The sequence below is a fragment of the Manihot esculenta genome, chromosome 11 (genome assembly GCF_001659605.2).
Source record: "Manihot esculenta cultivar AM560-2 chromosome 11, M.esculenta_v8, whole genome shotgun sequence".
NCBI classification, from domain to species: domain Eukaryota; kingdom Viridiplantae; phylum Streptophyta; class Magnoliopsida; order Malpighiales; family Euphorbiaceae; genus Manihot; species Manihot esculenta.
Genome location: NC_035171.2, coordinates 22,487,221 through 22,509,895, shown reverse-complemented (window position 1 = coordinate 22,509,895; position 22,675 = coordinate 22,487,221). Strand labels below are relative to the sequence as shown.

Below are 22,675 nucleotides of genomic sequence, written 5' to 3'. Positions count from 1 at the left end.
ATGTAAGGGAAAGATCAGGGTCACCCATTCTATGCCACTGGCATTATGGATATGATATGATATGATATGTTTAAGAGGAAGTCCTGAGATCATCCGTCGTGGGCCGGACACTATTGAAATTTGTAAAGGATTACTGGTGACAAATCCATCTTGATGTGGATTCTTGGATAGGCATGACGCATTATGTTATCGGCTCTTGTGGATATGAATCAATGGGTAAGCATGATGTATATCTCACTGGTTCTCGTAGATTAGAATAAGAGAACCCTTAGGATTAAGAGAGCCAAGTATAGAGTCGGCTCCAAATATGTATAATGGATAGACATGTGAGAGCTTCAATTTATTTTTTTTGCTCTCAATTTATTTTTTTCTACAGGTTTGACCAATTGATTGATTAGTATATTTCCATTGGTAGGATTGTACCAATAATAGGCAATTATGAAAATTATTACTATAATTAATATATAACTTTCTTAATCAAATGCTCATTTTCTTGAAAACTTGACTTCCAATCTTCTTCATAAGATTATCTGTATTTTTTTAATTGATCTAATTAAATATTTAACTTTAAAACTCTACGAGAACTGTAGAATTTATTCCTTATAATATAAGAATTATTTCTTTAAACAAATATGTATTATAATATTGGATTATTTAAACAAAAATGTATTATAGTATTGGATTATATGGTGAACTGAGCTCTCCATTATGTTGATGGATATTTTGTATCAATTATTTTGAATGTATTTATTTATTGGGCTTTATTTTGTCATAGGTCGAATAAGTGTTCTGCCTAATGATATGTTTAAATTATAAAAGAATTCTATCCATTTGATTTTTAAAATTTTTCCTAATTGGATCTCAATTATGGATTGAGAGATAATAAATTTATTACGAATTTCAGAGCTTTAAGCTTTAAGAGTCAAGCAAACGAATCTAATCTAACTTGATTCAATTATTAAAAATATATTACTCTCAAATTGAAGGTTCGAGAAATATTAACTGAGCAAGAATGGCAAAGAAGGAAAATGCAGATGAGAGTATGCTGGAAGTTGAATCATTTTCCTTCTTTGCTAGGTTTTATAGTCATAGATTTTTGTTCTTATGGTGCTTATCTGTTTGCATTTCTTTTAGATATCAGAAGAGGAAGGTAGATTGAAGAAGGACGAAGAAGAACAAAAGGAGATGTGGAAGAGAAAACGTGAACATGAGGAGCAGTGGGAAGGAACGAGAGAACGAGGGTTAGTTTCTCCTTGCGACAATTTAATCTCGAGTGATAGGAATCATTCTCCCCCTCTTTCTCTCTCTCTCTTTCTCTATGTGAAAGCCTCTTTTTTGTTACAAATTTGAGGATCCATCAGATAGTAATATGTGCTTGTGTTTTGGCGTGAAGACTTGGAGTCTCTATGATGTTTTACTCTTTTTACTCTTTGTTTTTTCTTTACCCCATCCTTCAGTTTATTATTCATTGTGTTTTTTATGTTTCCACTTGGTCATCAGGCTTCAAGCTGGAGAGATTTCATGAAGACAGGGAAAAAGGTGAGACCATATACTGATTTCAGGTTTGCTATAATTGCCTTTTCTATTTAATTATTTTAGAAAAATAAAATTAAAAAAAAAAAATGAGCAGGATAAACAAGGAGAAATTAGACGGCCGAAACTCAAGACAGGATCCTAACAAATCCTATGTTCAAAGGCCTGTAAAGCGAGGCTAACGGTCCGGCACGTTTGGGTGGAGTATTAGTAATGTGCAACAGTTTTTTCTCTGTTTTTTTTTTCATTTTTTTTTTCAAAAAATAAGAAAGGAACAAAAAGGCACTAGATTACATTTGATGTTTAGCGCATGGCAAACCGTGACCCATATAGATTCTCGACTTCTTTTTTTTTTCCTGAAAAGAAGAATAGGTTCATACCCAATTTCAGACCTTGTAAATTGCCCGAATTCTTAGACCTCAGACTTTTCAAGTATAAATCTTAACTTGAGTGATTGTTTGTAGTACAAAAATAACTATTATCGTCCCAAAATATGTACTTGACCGTTTACGGGATAACAAATAGGATTGCTTGCATTCAGAAGATATGAGGAAACGATCAGTTGCCATAAATAGAATAGAATTTATAATGGAAAACAGAGAAACGCAGCAGAGCAAATACAAAATTCTCACATTAAGCCAGCCCAACTGCAATTTGCAGTTGGACGGCGGGCTTTGTCATTTCTAACCAAAACTTCCAAATGTTTCTTGTCACCACACAAATTACATTGTAACGAAGACAAATGAAAATTACACAGGTTACAACACCTCTATGATACAGGGACGCTCACAAAGACTTGAATATTACATACCTCACCATCACGTGCAAGGGCCTCATCATCATGCCCCCCCATAAAAATAGAAAAAAATATATATAAAATGAAAATGTTATGCCTAAGACGAGGAATAGGAAAATATATATATATATACTAGTGTGAAAAATACCCGCACTACCAACCCGTTGAAATTAACAACCTTTTGACTTCTACCCGCTTGTGCCTCGATTTACAAGGCGGGTGCTTCTGAACGGAATCTTATAGCACAACAAGAACCCAACTGCCGCCTGCGTGTTGCCGAACTTGTATACTTTGTAATCTCTTGCCGTTTTAAATCAGGAACAAACGAATACGAGTTCGGAATTCCTGGATGGCATCATGCTCAAGGTGGTAGCATGAGCGCAGAATGAGTATCAAGGAAATAGTCATAAGCATCTACTATATCCAAGCAAGAGATCCCCGATCATTAGTTGCTTGAGGACGACCTCTAGTCGGCGTAGGAGGCCTATTAGCATTCAACTCCTGCTCTCATTGAAATCAGATACAAATTATAAATCATGATGCAACTTCCCAAATTTTTTTTTTAAAAGAACTACACGAATTAGTATTTTAAAGTGGAGCTTCACCTGCATCCATGTATCTTCAATGTGGCGTTCAGGCGAAGTTTCAGGTGATGAGATTGCTGGTGGTAAAGGATGAATTAGTTTAGGAACCACCACAAGGTCTCTTCCCAAAACTAAGATAGCCCCCGCATTATTGGCAGTACCTGTGGAGAGAGGATGAACCCCAAATTAAAATTCAAAAACTACACAGTTGAGCTCTAAAGAAATAGATGATCAATGCCAAAAATGTACCACAATAATTGGTTGCAGAGAAAAGAGTGATTAGATGCCCCTGGGCGAAACGCTCAAAGCCATCCATGACACATTCATGTGCACGTACAATCAACTGCAGATCATTGTTGTTGCAGAACTCCATTACTCGATCCGGCTGCCATAGTAAAACCTTAGTGATTAGCATAAACAAATTGCAATAATGCTTGAAAGAAACAGAAAACATGGAGGCAATCTAAATAAAAATGAATCAATAGATACAAAGCACCCTTTTGGGTTAATAGACTCTCATACAATACAAGCACCAAGTATATCCGTAACTTCATCCCCCAAATCTTGTAAATATGTTGAAAAGCCATACTGCTAAATATAATTTTATCATTGATAGGCAAATTAAGGCCATCTAAGAAAAAGAAAAAGAAAAAGAAAAAGAAAAATCAACTGTAGAACAGTACATCTACATCTCAACTTGGATGAAGAACCCCAAAAAGCATCTCCCAGCAAGAGAAGATACATTTATCACCATCCATCAATTGTGGAAATACATTATGCACACATAAACATGGGCTTCATTGCATATGGCTGCAGGAAAGCCATGTCATGCGGCAACAAGAAGTTAGCACTGCCTCGGTGGTCAAAGATTACAGCTATTAGAATTTGCAATCACTTATCACTGTCCCCACAATACATTTTTTTAGAAAGTATGAACTTGTTATAAATAATGGATAAACCAAATCTCTAACAGATTTTACTTATCTAGTAGCTTCTTATCAGATTTTCCAGTATATCTTAGTAATTTCTTATCTAATGGTTGCTTGTATTAGACTTTTACTTTAATTAGAAGTATTATCATTGCATAAACCTCCATTATATAAAAGGGCTTCTCTTTATTCAATAAGATACGCAGATTTATTCCAAAAAATGTGAGATTGGGACTCTCCTTTCTTGAGTCTTGAGAAGTTAAGAGCTTCTTCCAATGAGCTCCTTCCCTATCCATCATCCCGTGAAACGATCCATGACCCAGAACCGATACAGAACTCGTTAGTAATAATTTAAAAAAAAAAAAACAACTAATATAAATATGAACATCTTCATTTGAAATAATAAGCCACTTCTTTTTGCACCAAAAGGTTCATACCAACTAATCTTTAACGGGGAGTTGAAATAGTAAGCCACTTCTTTTTGCAACAAAAGATAATTCTAACTGCTTTAACCAATTTGAAGTGAGAGAGAGAGAGAGAGAGGAGGGGGGAGGTAAAGAAAAATAGACTACACCAAGTCAAATTAGAATCAAGCAATACTAGTGCATTTACCCCAAAAGTCACCAACCCTGGACCTCTAGCATTTGGCCTCAATCCTTCTACACTGTCATTTTCTGTTGGATCCGACCTATGGGAGAACAATATAATTAAAATTATTGAGGGGAATGTAGAGCACATAAGACACAAGAAACAACATAGGCACGCACTCACCATAACAAATCCATAAGCACGATAGAGCCTGCTTCCATACTAATAGGACGCTGAAGATTCTCAATCTGCTCCACATGATTTATCGAACGACCAATACCACCATGCATACAAATGATTTTCTTTTCAATTAATGCTGCCAAAGGAAGCCAATTGAACAAACGATTTATCCTATGCCAAACCCAAATTCCATCTCTCTCCCCCTATACAATGATTATTTAATTAGTGACTAAACCAGTCAATGAGAGAAAGCAAAGTTATTTTGTGTATAACATAATAATTTTGTATGTAATACAATACCATGCGCTCAATACATTCAATCCGGAATCCAAAAAGGGCATTGATATCTGCAGCTTCATGATTCCCACGAATTAAATGAACATTATGGGGATACTCAACCTAAAACAGTGCAATGATCATTCAGAAGTATTAGCCCATCAAGATTCAAGACAAGGTGATATTAATGTCGTAAAGATTATTATATGAAAAAAGAAATTTCAAAAACCTACCACTCCCCCTTTTAAAATCCCTTGTTTAAAAAAAAAATGGAAGTAGAAATAAGCAAGCTCACAATCACCTTCAAGGCAAGCAGAAGAGTAATGGTCTCCAGGCTATGCTGACCCCGATCAACATAATCTCCTAAGAAGAGATAATCGATATATCTGATAGTCGGGTGACAAAATTAGCTTCATTTGAAATATTGGAAACAAGTATTTGAATCTCTATACGCACATGTTAATGCATTATGCATACAATGTGTACAAGGCACAATCATTTAAACAAAAGACAGTGGTTGAGAAGAAAATACAGATTGAATAAGCTTAAAGCTGCAAAGACCAACAGAATACAAAGCTTATATTGTTTTCAACTCTTTGAAAATGGCATCATACACGGACCTCGTTTATATCTCCATATAATGGTTAAAAGGAATGATAATATACACATCCATAGCAAGAATTGACATTTATGACTCTAGTCTGAAAAACCCCCAATGGATTAACATGTATCACAAACAATTGAGAGTTATATAGTATAGGAGGTGACGATTGCCTTGCTTTAAACATAAATCACAAGCACCTGCTTCATTTATCTTTCACAAATATTATTTGACTTTCCACAACATTCCTTTCACTTCATATCAACCATAATGTTACCCCATGAACTTTAATATGAGCCTAATTTTTTTATTAAAAAAAAAACCCTTAAAAAAGAAGATATAAACGCTGAGCAGATGAAACAGTATGCATAATATGACAGTAACAAAAAGGCTTACGCTATATCACCAGCTGTTGAAGGTGCACCATACTCGTCAAAAAGGCGCATGAGATCCCCAAATTGCCCATGCAAATCACCAAATATCTTGATAGGAGCCCTAAGCTGTAAAACACTTGGCTCACTTGAAAATATCTTTTCAGCATTGTCACAAAGATCTGCAATTTCATTGCAATCCAAGAAAAATTGACGACGAACTGGAGGCTTCCAACCACGCGGCTTTAAAAGATGTGCTATAACCTGGAATAATTGACAAATAACGCTTACAAAATAGGAAACATGAATTTAACTAGAAATTAATTGGTGATTGGTGATTCACCTATAACACCATAAAGAGGCGCAACCCGCATGCATGCAAGGTTATACACCACCTAACAAAAAATTTCACCTCTTACAACTAAAGAAATGTACAAAAAAACTGGAATTAAGTTGAAGGAGAATCTGAGAACAAGATGAACAAGTCTACAAACAAAACTTGAACTTCAAAAGTTTAATTGACTGAACACAACCAACAAGGCTATGTTGATAGGTCGATAATTGACAACAAACAGGTGTATGGTTAGCATGATCAGTTATTTGACATGAACAGTAACAAATACAAAACCATTAGGAAAAATCTTGGAATGTGACACCTTGTGTTCCAATCAAGGACATCATCATAATTTATAGAATATAGTTAGAAAGGAAGCAAATGTAGTACTCTCCAGGAAAGTACATGAGCAGAAAGAGTCATACAGCCCAAGATGTCTTGACAAAATATTTAAGATGCTTATGTTGGCTTCTTTCTTCTTTTTTTTTTTTGACCATAGGATTTCCCCAAATATTTGTGATCAGCTGCATAGACCTCATCATAATTGGCAAAAAGTCCAAATAAGCCCTTAAAACTTATCATCAAAATAAACTTTTTTGACCAAATAAAACCCTAAACTTTGTCTAAATAAGTCCCGACCAAGTAAAATATTTTTTTAATAAATACAATATTAATTTTGTAATTTTTACATATAAAAAACTATTAACTAGTTTTAATCAAAACAAAAATTAAAAAATACAAATTTAAAAACAGAAATTTAATATTAAAATATTATAGAATAATATTTTTTGTTAAAAATATTTTTTATTAAAATAATAAGCTCAGGATTTTATTTGGATAAAAATATTAAATTAGCCTTATTTGAATTTTGATGAAAAGTTGAGGCTTTCTTGAATTTTTCCCCCCTTCATCAATTTATGTATTTTGATGTGCATCTAACAGCATCTGCAAAGCTACATATCATAAATATACATAATAAAATCTGCATACCTTTTTGGGCACACTGTTGATAGACATCTGTCTATCTAGCAGTTTTCTAGCTGCAGTTGCATTCTCAGGGGTCCCATAGCTGACACGTCTGCCTTCATTTTCAAACTGATCAATTGAAAGTTGTCTGACCATCCCACCTAATGCTCCACCAGTCTCTGCAGCTACAACAACCTGAGATAGCAGGTACAAAAATAAGCCTTTCATATCTGAATACTAGGGTTCACAATAAAAAGTGCTAATAGAAGTATACACTCACAGCTCTGTGATGCAGCCGAACTCCAGGAGCTATGCTATTTGATACAGCAGAATCAGGCTTAATCAAAGTAGATATCTGTTTGCCACTTGGGGTAGCCTCTGCACCCCGATCCCTCTCTGGCAATTCAACCTCGCCATTAACTTGACGTGCCTTTGCAGCAGCCAAAGTGGCAGTAATAGCCTCAGCTTCTGCAGCTGAAGCTTCAACCAAATACTCCACGCCTTTGCTTGTTCTCCTAAGCAGTGATTCAGACTCCACATTTAATGATTTCGGATACATAATCCAAAATATATGAAATAAAGTTACAGCAGAGAGCTTACCTAGATCCTGGAAGCATGGCATTTTCAGTGCTTATATCATTGTACATATCACCATTTATAGGAGGAGCAACTGGATTACCCAGTACAACCGCACCATCAGGTACTGCTTCAGGAATTGCTTGCCGAGTTCTTTCATCAACAAATCCATACCTTCCAGGTAACTTCCCTGCATGTAAATTGGATGCAGCAGCTGCAGCTGCAGCATGAGAAGCCGTAGTTGTTGTTTCAGAAGCAGCTAGATCTTCAGCAACAAGTAGATCATCAAGCAATACTCCTGTAGCACAAAAAAGGACACCATTATGCTACAATATCATATAGTGAAATAGTCAAGACACCATGACGCAACCATAGCATGACCTCCTCCATGATCTAGTATAAAATTAGAAATGCTTTAAAATACTCCAATTCTATTATATATAAAAAATGTTCTGAAATACTCGCGCGATAGAGCTTTGAAAAAGTCATCTGCAAAGGACTAAATCCATTATGTATCATTTCTTCTCTCTTTCATGAGAAGTAAGATTAAAAATAACACAAATAAATCAAGAAAAGATATAAACTTGACCAAGGACTGATGTTATGATAGCATTCTATTATATTGACTTCACAAAACATCAATTAATTCAGACATGTTTGCTTATGATGAGCTAAACTATCCTTCCCATGAGCCAATCTTTATCCAAAATAGTCCTGGCTCTACCCAGAAATTCAAGCAGTGTTACAGGTTAATTTTTATCTACAGTCCCTCAACTTTGGATATGTTCTCAACTTAGTCACTCAACTTCAATTTCTTTATTACAATCCTTCAACTTCAATTTGAGTATCAATTCACAAAGTCCTTGTAACTTGCTATTGCAGGTTACAAGTCAAGATAAACAAAAAATTATTTTCACTCATTACCTCTCTCTTACTATAAATTTCTATTTTTATTATTTCTTTAATTATTAAAAATATACTTTTAATTCTTTAAATAGTATTAAAAACTTTTTAACAATTAATTTGTAATTTTTTATTTTTAGTACTCATTGCCTTTTTATAAATTAAATATTGAGAATAAATCAAATAAATAACAAATATTAACTTAGCAGTAATAATTCATAAATTTTTGGATTATTTTTATGAATATTTTTATTTTTATTTATTAAATATTATTTTTAATTTTTATAATTTTAATTACTATAAAAAATTTAAAATGTTTATCTAATTAAATATTGTTTATAATAATTTCCAAAAGCAAAATAATATACAATAAAATCATGAAATGAATGTGGATAATTTATTGCTACTCGTTTCTTATTTATATATTTAAATCTGTAAATTTTATGAGAGAGAAAAGGAAGAATGAAAATATATCAAATTTAAAAAAAAATATATATATAATAAAATAATAAAGATGAATATGGACAATTTCAAAATGTTACTAGTTTCTTATTTATATAAAAATAATTGTGATAACCTGTAAACCTATCATAACAGGTAACAAGGACCTCACTGATACTTAAATTGAAGTTGGAGTTTTAAGAAGGAAACTAAAGTTGAGTGACCGAAACGAAAAACACACTCAAAGTCAAGGGACTAAAGGTGAAAATTACCCCAATGTCACAAATGTGAAACCTTAAAGCATTTATAAATATAATAATTCAAATAATGGTCAATTACAGGCCACAGTTGATGTCTTGTGAAATCACTTGTGCTTTTAACAATGCTACGCATCTCTACTCAAAGGAATTCACTCCCCACATCAACACTTCTTCACAAGCATCATTTTTTAGCAGGTATCACTGGCCATCTTCTCACACCATCCAAACCATTTTCTAATAAAGGACATATAGCTTTACTCAAACAACCATTTGATTGTTCTACTTGGCGTTATGTTATAAAAAAAAAAAACTGGAACAAATGCAGGAATCACAAAAAAGCTTCATTGCTTACCACCACGCAAACCACCATAAATAAATATCAAGTCACCAACTGCAGCAGCTGCATGCCTGCAACGCCTGGTCAACTCCACTGCAGCATCCCCTCCAGCAGCATCAGCACTGTACCTGCCAGTCCTGGGACTAGTAACAACAGATTTTGTATCACACCAAACTCCAGCTGCAGTATCCAAAACTATAAAAGCAGAAATATGAATTATTTATCAGAAACACTGCAGATGGAGCATATTAACGACAATGATATTAAAATAGTGTTACCAATACCAACATAAACCATCTAAAAAGCATGCCACAGTTAAAGTGTGAAGTTTGCATGCTACAATATCAAGTACCTGCAACACTTGATGAATCTTCTACCATGCGGCCACCGCCAAGTGCACCTCCAGACACATGGAGTCTTGCATTAACAAAAACCTAAAAATACAATAAGTGGTAGTAATTAATCTTTTCTGGACAGACATCAGACGGTCAAAGAAAATAAGGATGAAGCAAACTAAAACCCACTGCTGCATGTTGATATCTTGGAGATGGAGAGACACCAGGAGCTATTGCCCATTCCCAGCGACCGTCCCTATGTTTTGCAAGGCCATAAGCACTTGCCAACGGCTGCAAAAGTTATCCAAGAGAAAACCGAAAAAAAAAAAAAAGGTTAAGCGAATATTACACTACAAGAAGCTAAAAGACAGTCACTCCTATGAGAAACAAGAGTAATTTAAATATGTTATTGTGAGCCTTTCAGATTGAAGATGAAGATATACCAAGGAAATTACGCAAGTACATCTATAATAACAAAATATTTGGATAATGTCATCAAAGGGGCTGTCACCAACGCGCACAAGTAACAAATGATTCAAGAATTCTCTCCAGCCATTAATGGAGTGCGGCAAAGCAGTGAGAACCAGGAAGCTTGGGGATTAAGAGAAACAAATTCTCTAACTCTCAATTTGAAAGGAACGTAAACGATATCTCTATAATAATGACAAAATAATTTCCAAAAGTTCTTCACTTAATTGTCAACAATTTGTTATGCCTATGGATCAGGAATAGTTAGTTAGAGATAGGATCTATTTGCCACTGTTGTTAGAACTATTGTTGAGAAAAGCTCTATAAATATATTAGATTGCGAGTATTAAAATTTGATTTAAAAATAAATTTGACACGTTTTAATCATAAAAATCTCAAAATAACAAAACAGCTTTCTTCAGTCTTTTATCAACAGCATAGTTTTTTTTTTCTGAAAATGCTTTTTAGCCTCTGAACCTTTGCCAAACAGGCACCTAACAAGATGAGCCGAGTATCTATAACAGTGCAAGTGATCCAAGCATCCATTTAACTATTCAAGAAGTATTTCTCTCTCCTCTCTTTCTCCCTCTTTATTCTTTCTCAATCTTCTTCTCCTGTCCTCATCCTTATCTTTCTTCTGCAGGTCTGGTCCTTATATAACAGTTGGTATCACAGCTTTGTTCTCAAGTAGGCTTTCTTCCAAATCAGTTTGTGGGAGCCACAATAACGAGAGATCAGTGGCAGCCTCCCCAGATTCCAAGTTCCTCTCTGCTCCTCTCTCTCCTCTTTCCTTGTACTCCTCCCTTCTATTCCCTTCTTTGTCTTCTGTTCTATTCTTCTCTATATTCGAAGCCCTAATTCTTCTTCTTCCTTTCTCTATTTCTCCTCCTCCTTACTTTCATTTCCCTGTTCTTTTCTTCTCTTTATCAGTTCTGCAGTTTCTTCTATACCTCTGTTCTTTATTTCACCTATTCTCTCTTCGTACTTTCTCTCTTTTTTCTTCTCTATTTCTGGACACCTGAAATTCATTTATGTTAGAGTTCTACCTAGCATGTGGTATCAATTTTGTTAGGCTTCTTCCAAATTTAGGTCTACACTCCAGAAATGGCTTGCAGCCAGGTGGATGCCAAGGCTCATAACCCTGACCTAAAGTTTCTGGTCACAATATCCTAGAATACTGTCCATGATGTCAGTAGTGATAAGATAGAGATGTCATCTGAGATGGTGAATTCAGAAGATAAACAGGGAGATGTGTCCACTCCTGATGAGGTGCCAAAAAACTGACCTGTTTTACCCACTTCTAGGCATCACTTTTGCTACATGGCACCCTGGATGATTCCCGATAATTAAGGTTGATGAAGATGTTGATTCTGAGTTTCATTTTTGTGATTTGGAATGGGATTCCTCTGAGATTTTACTTCTCAAAGAGGATAAGTACAAGAAATGGCAAAGCAACAAAACGAAATGCAGATGTCTATCATTGGAGTGAGAATGTACTACAGATGACTGTAAGACAGTTCTGCAGAAAATTTTGTAGCATTAAAATTCCAATTTGAAGGGAAATTGTGGGGATAGAATCCTAACAGTAGTATTTCTGAGAAAGAAGAGATTTTAGGAGAAAGAAATGGAAGAACAGGTAGAGAAGCTAGAAAGAAGTAGAGAGATAGAGTTGAGTGAAGAATAGACTGAGATATTTCATTAGAATTGCAGAATAGACAGAACTAGAGAGAGCTCGCAATAGGAAGAACGAAAAATTGATTAATATTGTTTACAGTTCTTGGAATGGTATACATTAGAGCTAGAAACCTCTATTTTATGCTCTACTTTTCCCTCCTTTCTCATTCACTTATTCATAAACCTTCCTCTCCTAGATGTAACAATACCCTCCCGGCCACCCCTTGACGACATTCTTGAATTTCAGGAAATTGAACTTTGAATAAAAGCTCCTTTCCTTCCTCATACCTTCATCTGCTGGCAAGTTGAGTCTTTAGTAACCTGCTGGTATTTCCTGAGAATTGTTCTGGATTGTAGACTGACCAAAGCTTATGCCCTCCCATGTTTTAGGTGTTTCCTACTCTTCAAATATGGACACTTGATTGACAAAGAGTTTGTTTTCTACAAAATTCCCATGCTTGCTTGTCATGATCCTGGGTTGTGGATTGCATTATGGGACAATGGAAATGAAAGGAGCTCACTGAAAGGAGCTCTTAGAAACCTCAAATTAGTTGATGAGACAGTCTTAAATCTCAAATGTGTTTGTAATTGATCTACTCATTTTATTGAATAAAGACAAACCCCTAAGTAAAAATCTAATACAATTATTAGATAAGAAACTATTAGGATATGATAATGAATCTCTGACTACAAACTACTAGATAAATATATTTGTTATTTATGGATTCCATAGCATCACTTCCCTTTTGGAGAAAGAACTTGTCCTCAATCACAAAAGTAAAATATTCAGCATGAAAATTATTGATAAACTCCCATGTAGCTTTGGGTTCAAGATAGTTTTGCCAATTAATTAATACTTCCTAAAACCATGTACTTAGTTCAAAGGGAACAACTCTATGTCCTTACTAGCTGCCACTTGATCTATCTTGCTTCTAATTCGCTCCCCCATTTGAAGGTTTGAACTAGTTCAGAAATTTGCGAGCTAAGTTATTCAAACCTGTATCAAATCACTGCATGAAAAAATTTAGCTTCTCCTTTAAATTTGTTGGATCACCCATGACGACTAGCTCTAAAACCAAGTTGTTATGATCTTGGGTCACAGGACAATGGATCTGGAAGGAGCTCATTAAATGAAGCTTTTAACACCTCAGACTTGTTGATGCGAATGTCTTAAACTCAAATGTGTTTGTAATTAATCTACTTATTTTATTGAATAATGAGAAACTCCTCATATAATGGAGTTTCATATAATTATAGCACTTCTAATCAAAATAGAAATCTAATACAAACAATCAATAGATTAGAAATTATTAGGATAAGCTAATGAAACTCTGATAAAAAACTATAAACATATTTGTTATTAATGAATTTGGTCTATCTATTATCCATAACATTGCTTCTTTGAGATTACAATGCCATTTCACATCTTAAATTTCTTTCTTTTCCTTCTTGAAATTCCCTAAGATCTTTCATGAGATAAAAAAAATAACAAATTATCAACTCAGGGTTTTAAATCGAAATCACAGCCGCTTTTGCGATCACGGTCACGAATAAAGGAAACAAGCCAATAATGGTTGTACTGTTGCGATAATAGCCGATCGCTATGCAAATTTTTTTGAAAAATTTGCTAAATTCATGAAATGAAAAAAATACTCAGATTTAATTAAAATTAACATATCCAACTAAATAATAAGCATAAACATATCAAATAAAGACCAAAATAGTCAACCTAAAATCAAAATAGCTATGCATATAGTAAAGAATTAACTATTTAATTTTTGAAAATTAAATAACTAAAGTAAGAACCCAAGGGTTTAATTTAAAAATAGGTCACAAACTTACTATTAATTTATGAAGATTAGTCTCAAGAGTTCATTATGTTTTTTTCTTAATTTTATCTTAGCAAATATTACTAGGGTTTAAAACTTCCTTTCATATTATTTTCTCTTTATTTTATAAATTTACCTAAAAATGATTCAAACAAGCAGATAAAAAATAGATTAAAAACAAAAGGAACAACCCACACTTCCCCCTCCTCCACTTCAAAATCATCTTGTCTATTTGATTACATATGCTATTGAGCTCAAAAATTTGTTGAAAAATTAAGTATTCACTTGACTTTATTTTTGAAAACATTAAGAGAGTTAAGAGAATGGCTTAGCTACCTAGAAAGAGAATGAAGAGGAGCAAAAATGAACAGTTGAGCTAGTTTTCTGCCCAAAAAATAGTTACTTTTTCTTGCCTTTGATATGAAAAATATTTAAAAAGTCAAAGATTATGAACTGGAAAAATCCGTTAACTTTATATAACATTGGTAACGACCTTCATAGTTGCAATTTCAAAATCCCTTTAAATAATGAGGGTAACAATAACAGTAAGCTAAAATTCCTTTAAATAACGGGAGTAATGGCCATTTTTAAAACCATGGATCAGCGTCACTTCGAGACATTCCAAATTGTTGGACAAAACCATGTTCTCGCAGACTGCTTTAATCCATACAAAGAGTGAGATAGTTGACATACTAAGCCAGAGACCCCCTTAAGCAGCCAACCCTAGTGGTGGCTCCATATGAACTTCTTCAACTAGCTAACCATGTAAAGGTGCAATTTTGATATCCAATTAATGAAGTGGCTATTGGCCAATGATGCATCACTAATAGGGAGATAAAAGGCAAACAAAAGTGATCTTAACCACTGTGTCACCATGATCAAGCCAAAATATTTGATTGTCCCTCTCAACTACAAGTCGAGCTTTAAACCGATCAATTTTCCCATCAAGACCAACTTTGATTGTATAAACCTAATGACAACTGACAATAGAATTACCAATGTCATAAATGAATCAATTCCCAAATGCCATTAGTATGGAGATTGGAGAGCTTTCATCTTCTCAATTATAGCATCATAGCATGCCACCTTGGATGTGATAATACTTCACTGACAGTCTTTTGAATAGAAACATTAGACGTGGATACAAAAGAACAATATGAAGCAGATATGTGATGATAATTTAGACAATTATAAATGGGGTGACAGCTATGAGAAAAACAAATATTTTTGCGAAAAACAATGGGTGGACTTACTGTTTTTGTTGAAGGCATGACCTAGATAGGAGATGGAAGTGTAAGAGAGGTGCCATTGGGATCACCTGTATCACTATGAGAAACAACACCTGTATTAGTAGAAGAGTGAGAATGACGTGTGTAAACCTGAAGGAGAAGTGAGGTGGCTTATGGATTAGGAAGAATAGCAATTGGAAGAACCTCAGTGATCGGATTGGGGTTTGCTTCATTTGGTGAAAAATATGTAGATGTTTGAAAAAAAAGGTTACATTTGCAGAGATGTAATGTAATATTTATTAAGGGTGGCGACTCACAACAGCTCGAACTTAAAGGAAATTCTTTTGTGGCTCACATCCAGCATTTGGATGTACCGCATTCGAAGATGGTGGATGGTGAAAGGGAAAGATAGTGTTGTGTTAATTTCGCATTCAAGGCCTAGCTGGATGGCAATCAAACATTCTCCATGAGAGTCATAGACTCGCAAGGATAAAAAGGGACAACGGGAAGATGAAGTCAACAAGCTTGAAGATGCTAAAAACCAGAATGAATTTGACATTCTCCATTTGCTATTATTTTTGTTGAGAAGATCCCCAAGCAATGAGAATCCCACTTAATGTTGAATTTGTAACACATAGCTCCTTAGTCCTTATACAAAATGGATGGAACACATCCCATATCCCCATTATATTAATGAAGTCAATAATTCATCATTAAAAGCTAAATAATAATAATAAAAACCTAAAACTATTTATGGTGTTTTTAGAAACCTTATCAACTCTAATTAGGAATATTAAATTAGATATAATTCCTGCAAAAAATACTAAATCTGAAAGAGCTCTTGAATAATGATAACTCCAAATTCTCTATTCTACAAAAATAAACCATAATTCCGAAGTATTCTAATACAATACTAATACAGAGCATGGAACACAATATATTCCATGTATGCAAATATAAGAAGCATCCATATGCTTCTCATGGCAAAAGTTTGAAGAGTTGTTACATTCTTCAAATTCTTCAAATTTGACTCTCATAAAGTGGTCCAAAAAAGACAAGGGGCCAAGACCCCTACCTCTTTGTAACACCCCGAGACAATATTTTACATTTCACCAAATTAATTCCAATGATTTCAAATCCGAACCTCTGAAAGAATTTAACTCATTCACAATGAATAAGCAATTGCTTCACCGAGCCAGCGAGCCTCCATTGTTTCTTGCATGGACAACATTAGTTAAGCAAGCAATAGCCTTTTTCATTCAATCATCTATGGCTATATTCTCCCAAATAAACTACCCAAAAGTAGAGAGAAAGCATTTCTTTGGCACCTTAAACTTCCAACTTCCTTTCCATGAAACAGTGAGAAAGGATTAAGAACTAACACCCCTCCCCCCCCCCCTTCCCTTGTATAATAAAAAAACATCAACTTTGTTTTGCTTCCCTCAATTTAACTAAGGACTCATGAAAAGCTTGTAACCAGTACACAAATTCCTCTCCCTTCTAAACTCTAGATTCTACACCATTGTTCTCACTGAGGCTCCCTTCTAATATAGAAAAGTCTCCTTCTAATTAACACAATCATTCAGTATTCATGTAAGGAATTTTATTTTACATTTTCTCTCATGAAACCCCTAAACATTACTTTGCCACAAATTATGTCAAATTTTCTTTGGAACTCGCAAATAATAATCCCAAAGCCATTTCTTGCAATATAACTGAATAAAAACAAAAACTTGTAAGAGCTTATTAATTTTCCATCATCCAATATAACTGAACAATTTTGAAAATCAAACTTCTTATCTCACCACACTATTTGCATCCCTCCCCCCACAAAGCAAAAGAAGACCATCTGAACGGGCGCTTGCAGTGGCATACCTGAACAATTGATCTACATATTAGACTATTAAAATGAGGTCAAAGCAACATAAATAGAAGACATGTCATTGAAATGGAACCAAGCAGTTATGATACAAATTCCAAACAAGAAACTACCAATACCTGATGTCCTGAATTCTTAGTAATATGTATTACAAAGGGTTGCAGATATTGTGCACAGCAAGGAGAACATAAAGAAAACTGTCATCAATCGTAGAAGCTACAATGCATGCACAAATACACTCAAAATTAAGGGAAAAAAAGCTACTTATCACAATAAACCTTTTTTTTAAATTTATGCTGTTCTTTTCTAAAATAATATTGTTGTATTTCATTTATTTTACATCAATATCTTTACCATATTCATATCTACAGAAGCTTAAGCAGCTCTGCAAAAGCCCTTAAATGTATCCCACTAAGGGACCGTAAATCAAGAAATGCAAAATACTCGAATCCTGTAGTGTTGGACCCAACAACTTAGATCACATGGGCATAATTCAAGGTGTCAAATTCCGCTCATGCACCAGAAAGAGAAGCCCCTCAGGGAGAAGGGCAATTTCCTTTTGAAGGCGATTTGGAAAACCTCTTTTAGTTTGGGTGAGGACTGACTGTGAACAGTTGCAGAAAATAGACCATATCATGGAGACTAGGACTACCAATTCAGTGTCATTTATTTTTACTAAGATGTAATGAGAGTTGTATCTTTAGAAACTACCTTACTTCTTCATCATTTCAATCTCGCTCTAATTATCTTATATGTAACTTTTCCATAGCATACAGGTTGGCAGTCTCTTGGCACTCTTTACTACTTTTAATATAAATCTCTATTATACAAACAGGAAAAAGGTTAGAAGTCAAATTGAAGGAAGATGGCAACCAGATATTTTCCATTTGGAGTGACAGAAATGTCAAAAACATTTCATCAATTCTTACCAAATATACAAAGATCACAATACAATTGGCAGCATATCATCGCTTGAAATTACAATCAGGCAAGTAAAAGACAAAGTTACAAGGATCACATCTACCTCAATCCATAAAAAGCAGATGCAATATGTTGTTAAATAACACTTCAGGAACTTAAGTGCATACTGCTAAATGCCACAAAGATAAACTTCACACAAACACATCAGTAAATAACACCACAACAAGGTTTACTACTATAAGAGTGTCTATTTAGAGAGAGAGGAAAAGGATGGCAGGACAGAGGGAGAGAGGGTGAGGAATTACATGCATGGTGGTGGACCTTCCCCTTCAGGTTCCAATTTACGCCACTCATATGGCTTGGCAGCTGTGTCAAGGGCCCAAACATCAGATAAAGGACGCTTCCCTGAAAATCATGAACCAAATATTTTATAAATACCCAAAAGGTCTCACATGTGCTTGGATGCATATTCACAACTATAAATTAACAATTTAAGTCTTAATCGGAAAGGCTGAAGATTGAAAATGCTTTGCTAGTGTCTTACCATCATTCCCTCCAATTGCCATGAGATACCTTTGGCCCACCAAAGCCATCACATGCCCATAACGTGGCCCTGGTCCAGGACCTTGAACAACAACTCTACAAGAAAATTATTACTTTAATCACAAATCATGCAATAAACAATGGATGAACGAGCAAAGACAGTGTTAAATCTCTAACCTATGCCACCGTGGCCGTTGCTGTGTGAGGTCAAGAACATGAAGATCCTCAGCAGACAAACCGGCTGGACCAATGCCACCCTGTGTTGAAATATAGTTATAACTTGGCCAATATTGCAAAATAGAAAATAATACAACCACTATCTACAAAATAAAGCAATGTGAACATATGGAACAATTTGCAGCATGCTAACCTGAATAACCACCATAGTTCCCACAGCAGTTGCCACATGAGCAGCCCTTGGCGTGGGTGGTTCTCCAAAAGGAGTAATCCTGAAAAATAAGTACATTAAGCACTAACATAATGGAGAAAGGGGTGAACAAAATGGGTACTTTAGGAGACACAATCTAATTAAAAATATCACCAACTTACCTAGACCATTTATTTGTTAGCACATCATAACAGTGAACATCAGCAGTAGCACCTGCTAGTCCTGCAATTCAAGCAGATGATAAAGGTAATGAACTTGTGTTGGAAAATGTTTACCACTACAAGAATCTTTAGGGAAACAAATAAATCCATCATATATTTCCTTAAATGCAAGTCGCATCAATTTTTCCTATTAAACCAAAATTATTCAGATCAAAATTATTCAGGTTCAATGTTATCATGCTTATCAGAACCATAAACGGGAAGGGAATGACCAAAATATGAAAGCTCTACCAGGACCTCAAAAAAATTAAGGAACTTAAACACATGAGATCTGTCACAGACTAAATCCATTCCAGTTCAAAATGAATTAATAACAAACACTTCAAATCAACACAGCTACAATCCACCAGCAACTTGAACTAATTCTAGGTTTTATACAACAACTAAACCTTGACCTGAAACTAGTTTGGCATAAAATAAGTACCGTTCTATATCATTTTGTGTTGGCATCAATGTAAAAGCTATAGTATCACATGTCAACAAAGAACATTAGTATAAAAGGACATAGTTTAGCATGCCAAGACAACAATATAATACAATTATAGAATTTAAAACATAGCATTTGAATAAGCAGCTTTAATAGAGAAAATAAAAGCACCATACTAACCACCACTTGTATGATTTGGAACTCAAAAACAACAGCAGAACAAATGTCACCCATGATTTTGTAGCATAAATAATAAATTTATCAACATTCAAACACAAGGAAAGGGTCAAATGTTTTGTGGATCGTAATTAATTTAAAAATTTTGGGCCACATACAACTTAATACATGTTTCTACAATTGCTAGCATCAATTTTTCTAGCTATGATTCCAAGGTCCTAAAATTTCCATAATGGAAATCACGTTTAAATAACTTCAGCTTCAATGAAATCAGAAGATTCTCACACCACATCAACCTTTGCAGATAAAAATACTAATTTATCAACCGAAAAAAATTATTGAAACAACCAGAAGAACAAACTAAATGGAAAAGAAAGCATACGAATGCCGGCATTCCCAGCTGAAGAAGGAGCCCCTGAGGCTGCAGAATTGCCTTCAAGAGCCGTGGCACCACCGAACAAAATCAACCTCGGCCCAATGTACCCAGGCGTACCTTCCTCGCCAACAGCAGCCACTGCAGTCAGGGTGTGCCCGCACCTAGGCCCCGGCCCATCTTCCTTCTTCTCTATAATCGCATTCACCACCGAGTAAGTAGGTGCATGCCTCGGCCCCACCACGGGGCTTTGCTGCTGTGCAGGCGGCTGCACCGGTGTAGGCACGGCAGGAGTCGAAGATCCCGCGGGCTGTGACTGATCCCTTAACTGCTCCCCATCCATTGCCGTTGGAGACGAAGCGTTTTGCACCTCTGAATCTTGATCGGTCTCCGGCACCATCGACGAGTCCACATCCATTGCTTCAAACCTACAACCCGAGCCCTAACTTCAAGATCGGAGTTAGAATTCCAACGAATTCGCATCCCTAATAACCATTTTCAGCGATTGACACCCGAATTCACCAACAACAGCGTACAACAAATTGAAACCCTAGCTGAGATGCTTTATTTTCGCAATCTAAAAAAAATAAAAACTCCAGATATTTTCCGGGAAAAATAAAATCTGTAAAAGGTAGAGAGAGAGTTTTTCGATTAGGTTTTCGCGTTTTACCACCCTTACCTTTTTTCTTCCCTCTCCGTGAGCTAGGAAAGGAAAAAATAATAATAACGTCGAGCCCGTCAAGAGAAGGGAAAAAAATAGAAACGGAACGGAGGCAATATCAAAGCCTAAACGCATCAAACGAACCAGTGAAAGGAACTGCTCTCTCTTATTTATCTATTAATCAAAAATCTCCCTCCTTTCTCTCTCAATATTTTCCTTTTCCTTAATAATTTTAAACTCCGTTTTGTTTGTAAAAAATAAAAAATATTTTTCATAAGAAGTATTTTTTAGTAAAATAATTTATTTTTTATTAATTAATTTTAATTTAAAAAATAAAATATATTAAAAATTTATATATAAAAATTATAATATTAAGAAATAAAAATTATTTTTTTAAAACGATCTAATTTTCAAAGTGTTTAAACGCTACGGAATACAGAAATATTTTCTATAAAATAAATTGAAATTTAATTTTTAAAATGTAATTTTGTAAAATTAATTATATTTAAATCTACTCTGTTATAATTATACTTAAGTAATGAAAATGTTTTTTTTTTAATTTTAGAATTCTGAATCCAAATATTGTTTACTTTAAAAAATCGGTACAACATATTCCTTTGTCCATAAAAAAACAACATATTTTTATATATACTATTTATAATTCTATAATTTATATATAATCTATAATTTATATTTATAATTATAATTTATAATATATATAAATATGTGAAGAGATAGAGGACACTCTAAAATTATTTAAATATTTTTATAATGATTATTTTATTTTAATTTAATTTAAATTTTATTATATAAAATAATTTTATAGTCTACTTAACTTTAAAATCCTTATTTCTTTTTTTATTTAAATTCTATTTTTTACTATAAGTTTAAATAGAAACCACGACGACATTACAAATATAGAACACATAGAAACACCACAGGCACCATCTCCTTTAATACCAAAACCAAACACTATATATTTATCCCAAAGATATAGTAATCCAAAACCATATGATATAATAGATCCAGCTATAAAACCCATTAATAAACCTTTTACCAAAATGATACCTCCATCACAAAATCCCATAGAAATAGTAACTCTAAAGCCAAAGACAGAATTACATGACATGTCAAAATTCTTGCAGAAAATTATAAAGGAACAAAGTATGTCCCCAAAACCTACAGGAGGCATTAAAATAAAAGAACCTATACAAAGTAAGATATCAAGTGAGAATATTAACAAAGATAAAAATAAAATAACAATTTTAACTGAATATAATGAAACCTCTTCCTCAGAGGATGACATTATAAACAATCCCTTAGAAGCATCAGACTTTTTCTTTTTCTACAGGTTGTGTTAATTTTTTATTTTGTTCTAAATAATCACATCTTAATTTTAATTGTCTAACTTCTAATTTTAATTGTTTTATTTCTGATTGTAAATCCATAGACGACATTGTCTTTATGGATTTTTTCTGTTTAAATAATTGTTCAATATCTTCAAATTTAGTTGGTGGTGCAGTTTCTTGTCTTATTTCTTCATTCATTAATTTTGTTAATTTTTTAAACATTTTTCGTTTAATATTGGAATCTTGTACTTGTTCTATTTGTTCTAATACTTGTTTATATTCTGTTAACACATTTATTTTATTATTGCAATTACAAAGTTCTCCTTGACAATCATGGTTACTATCTGAACTACTTATTGTATCTATTGAAGTATCACTGTTATATTCATCATCTAATTCTGAGGAAGATAACTTACTTTGGTCAATTTTTTCTAGCAATTGTTCTATATTATCTATTTTTAATTCTAAGCCTAATTCATGTATTTTTCTTCTTGCAAGACACTCTTTTGCATAATGTCCTTTCTGA

At 34.0% G+C, this 22,675-nt stretch overlaps 2 protein-coding genes across 3 annotated transcripts; one reads left to right on the top strand and one right to left on the bottom strand.

Annotated features, from left to right (window-relative positions):
• Positions 1-968: 968 nt before the first annotated feature.
• LOC122725027 lies at positions 969-1,590 on the top strand (the record flags this gene model as incomplete). The annotated part of the gene is made up of 3 exons (XM_043961443.1): positions 969-1,040; positions 1,135-1,245; positions 1,501-1,590. Coding segments are annotated over 3 exons (273 nt in total), but the record flags the coding sequence as incomplete, so codon positions are not given.
• Positions 1,591-2,151: 561 nt separating this feature from the next.
• Positions 2,152-20,952, bottom strand: LOC110625727 (serine/threonine-protein phosphatase BSL3). Of its 2 annotated transcripts, XM_021771354.2 has the most exons (21): positions 20,149-20,949; positions 19,103-19,163; positions 18,924-19,002; positions 18,731-18,810; positions 18,555-18,649; positions 18,316-18,415; positions 17,016-17,085; positions 10,200-10,301; positions 10,028-10,109; positions 9,691-9,870; positions 7,759-8,032; positions 7,439-7,673; positions 7,183-7,353; positions 5,884-6,122; positions 5,188-5,272; positions 4,911-5,009; positions 4,614-4,813; positions 4,455-4,530; positions 3,163-3,298; positions 2,935-3,074; positions 2,152-2,830 (listed from the first exon to the last, which is right to left on the bottom strand). In XM_021771354.2, the coding sequence occupies exons 1-21, from the start codon at positions 20,555-20,557 to the stop codon at positions 2,747-2,749; spliced, it is 2,997 nt and encodes a 998-aa protein (XP_021627046.1). In that variant the 5' UTR covers positions 20,558-20,949; the 3' UTR covers positions 2,152-2,746. The 2 variants fall into 2 exon arrangements, 1 of the variants encoding a protein (XP_021627046.1); XR_002489594.2 differs by lacking the exons at positions 2,152-2,830; positions 2,935-3,074 and adding an exon at positions 3,597-4,130 and having other exon boundaries at positions 20,149-20,952.
• Between the last annotated feature and the right edge of the window lie 1,723 nt (positions 20,953-22,675).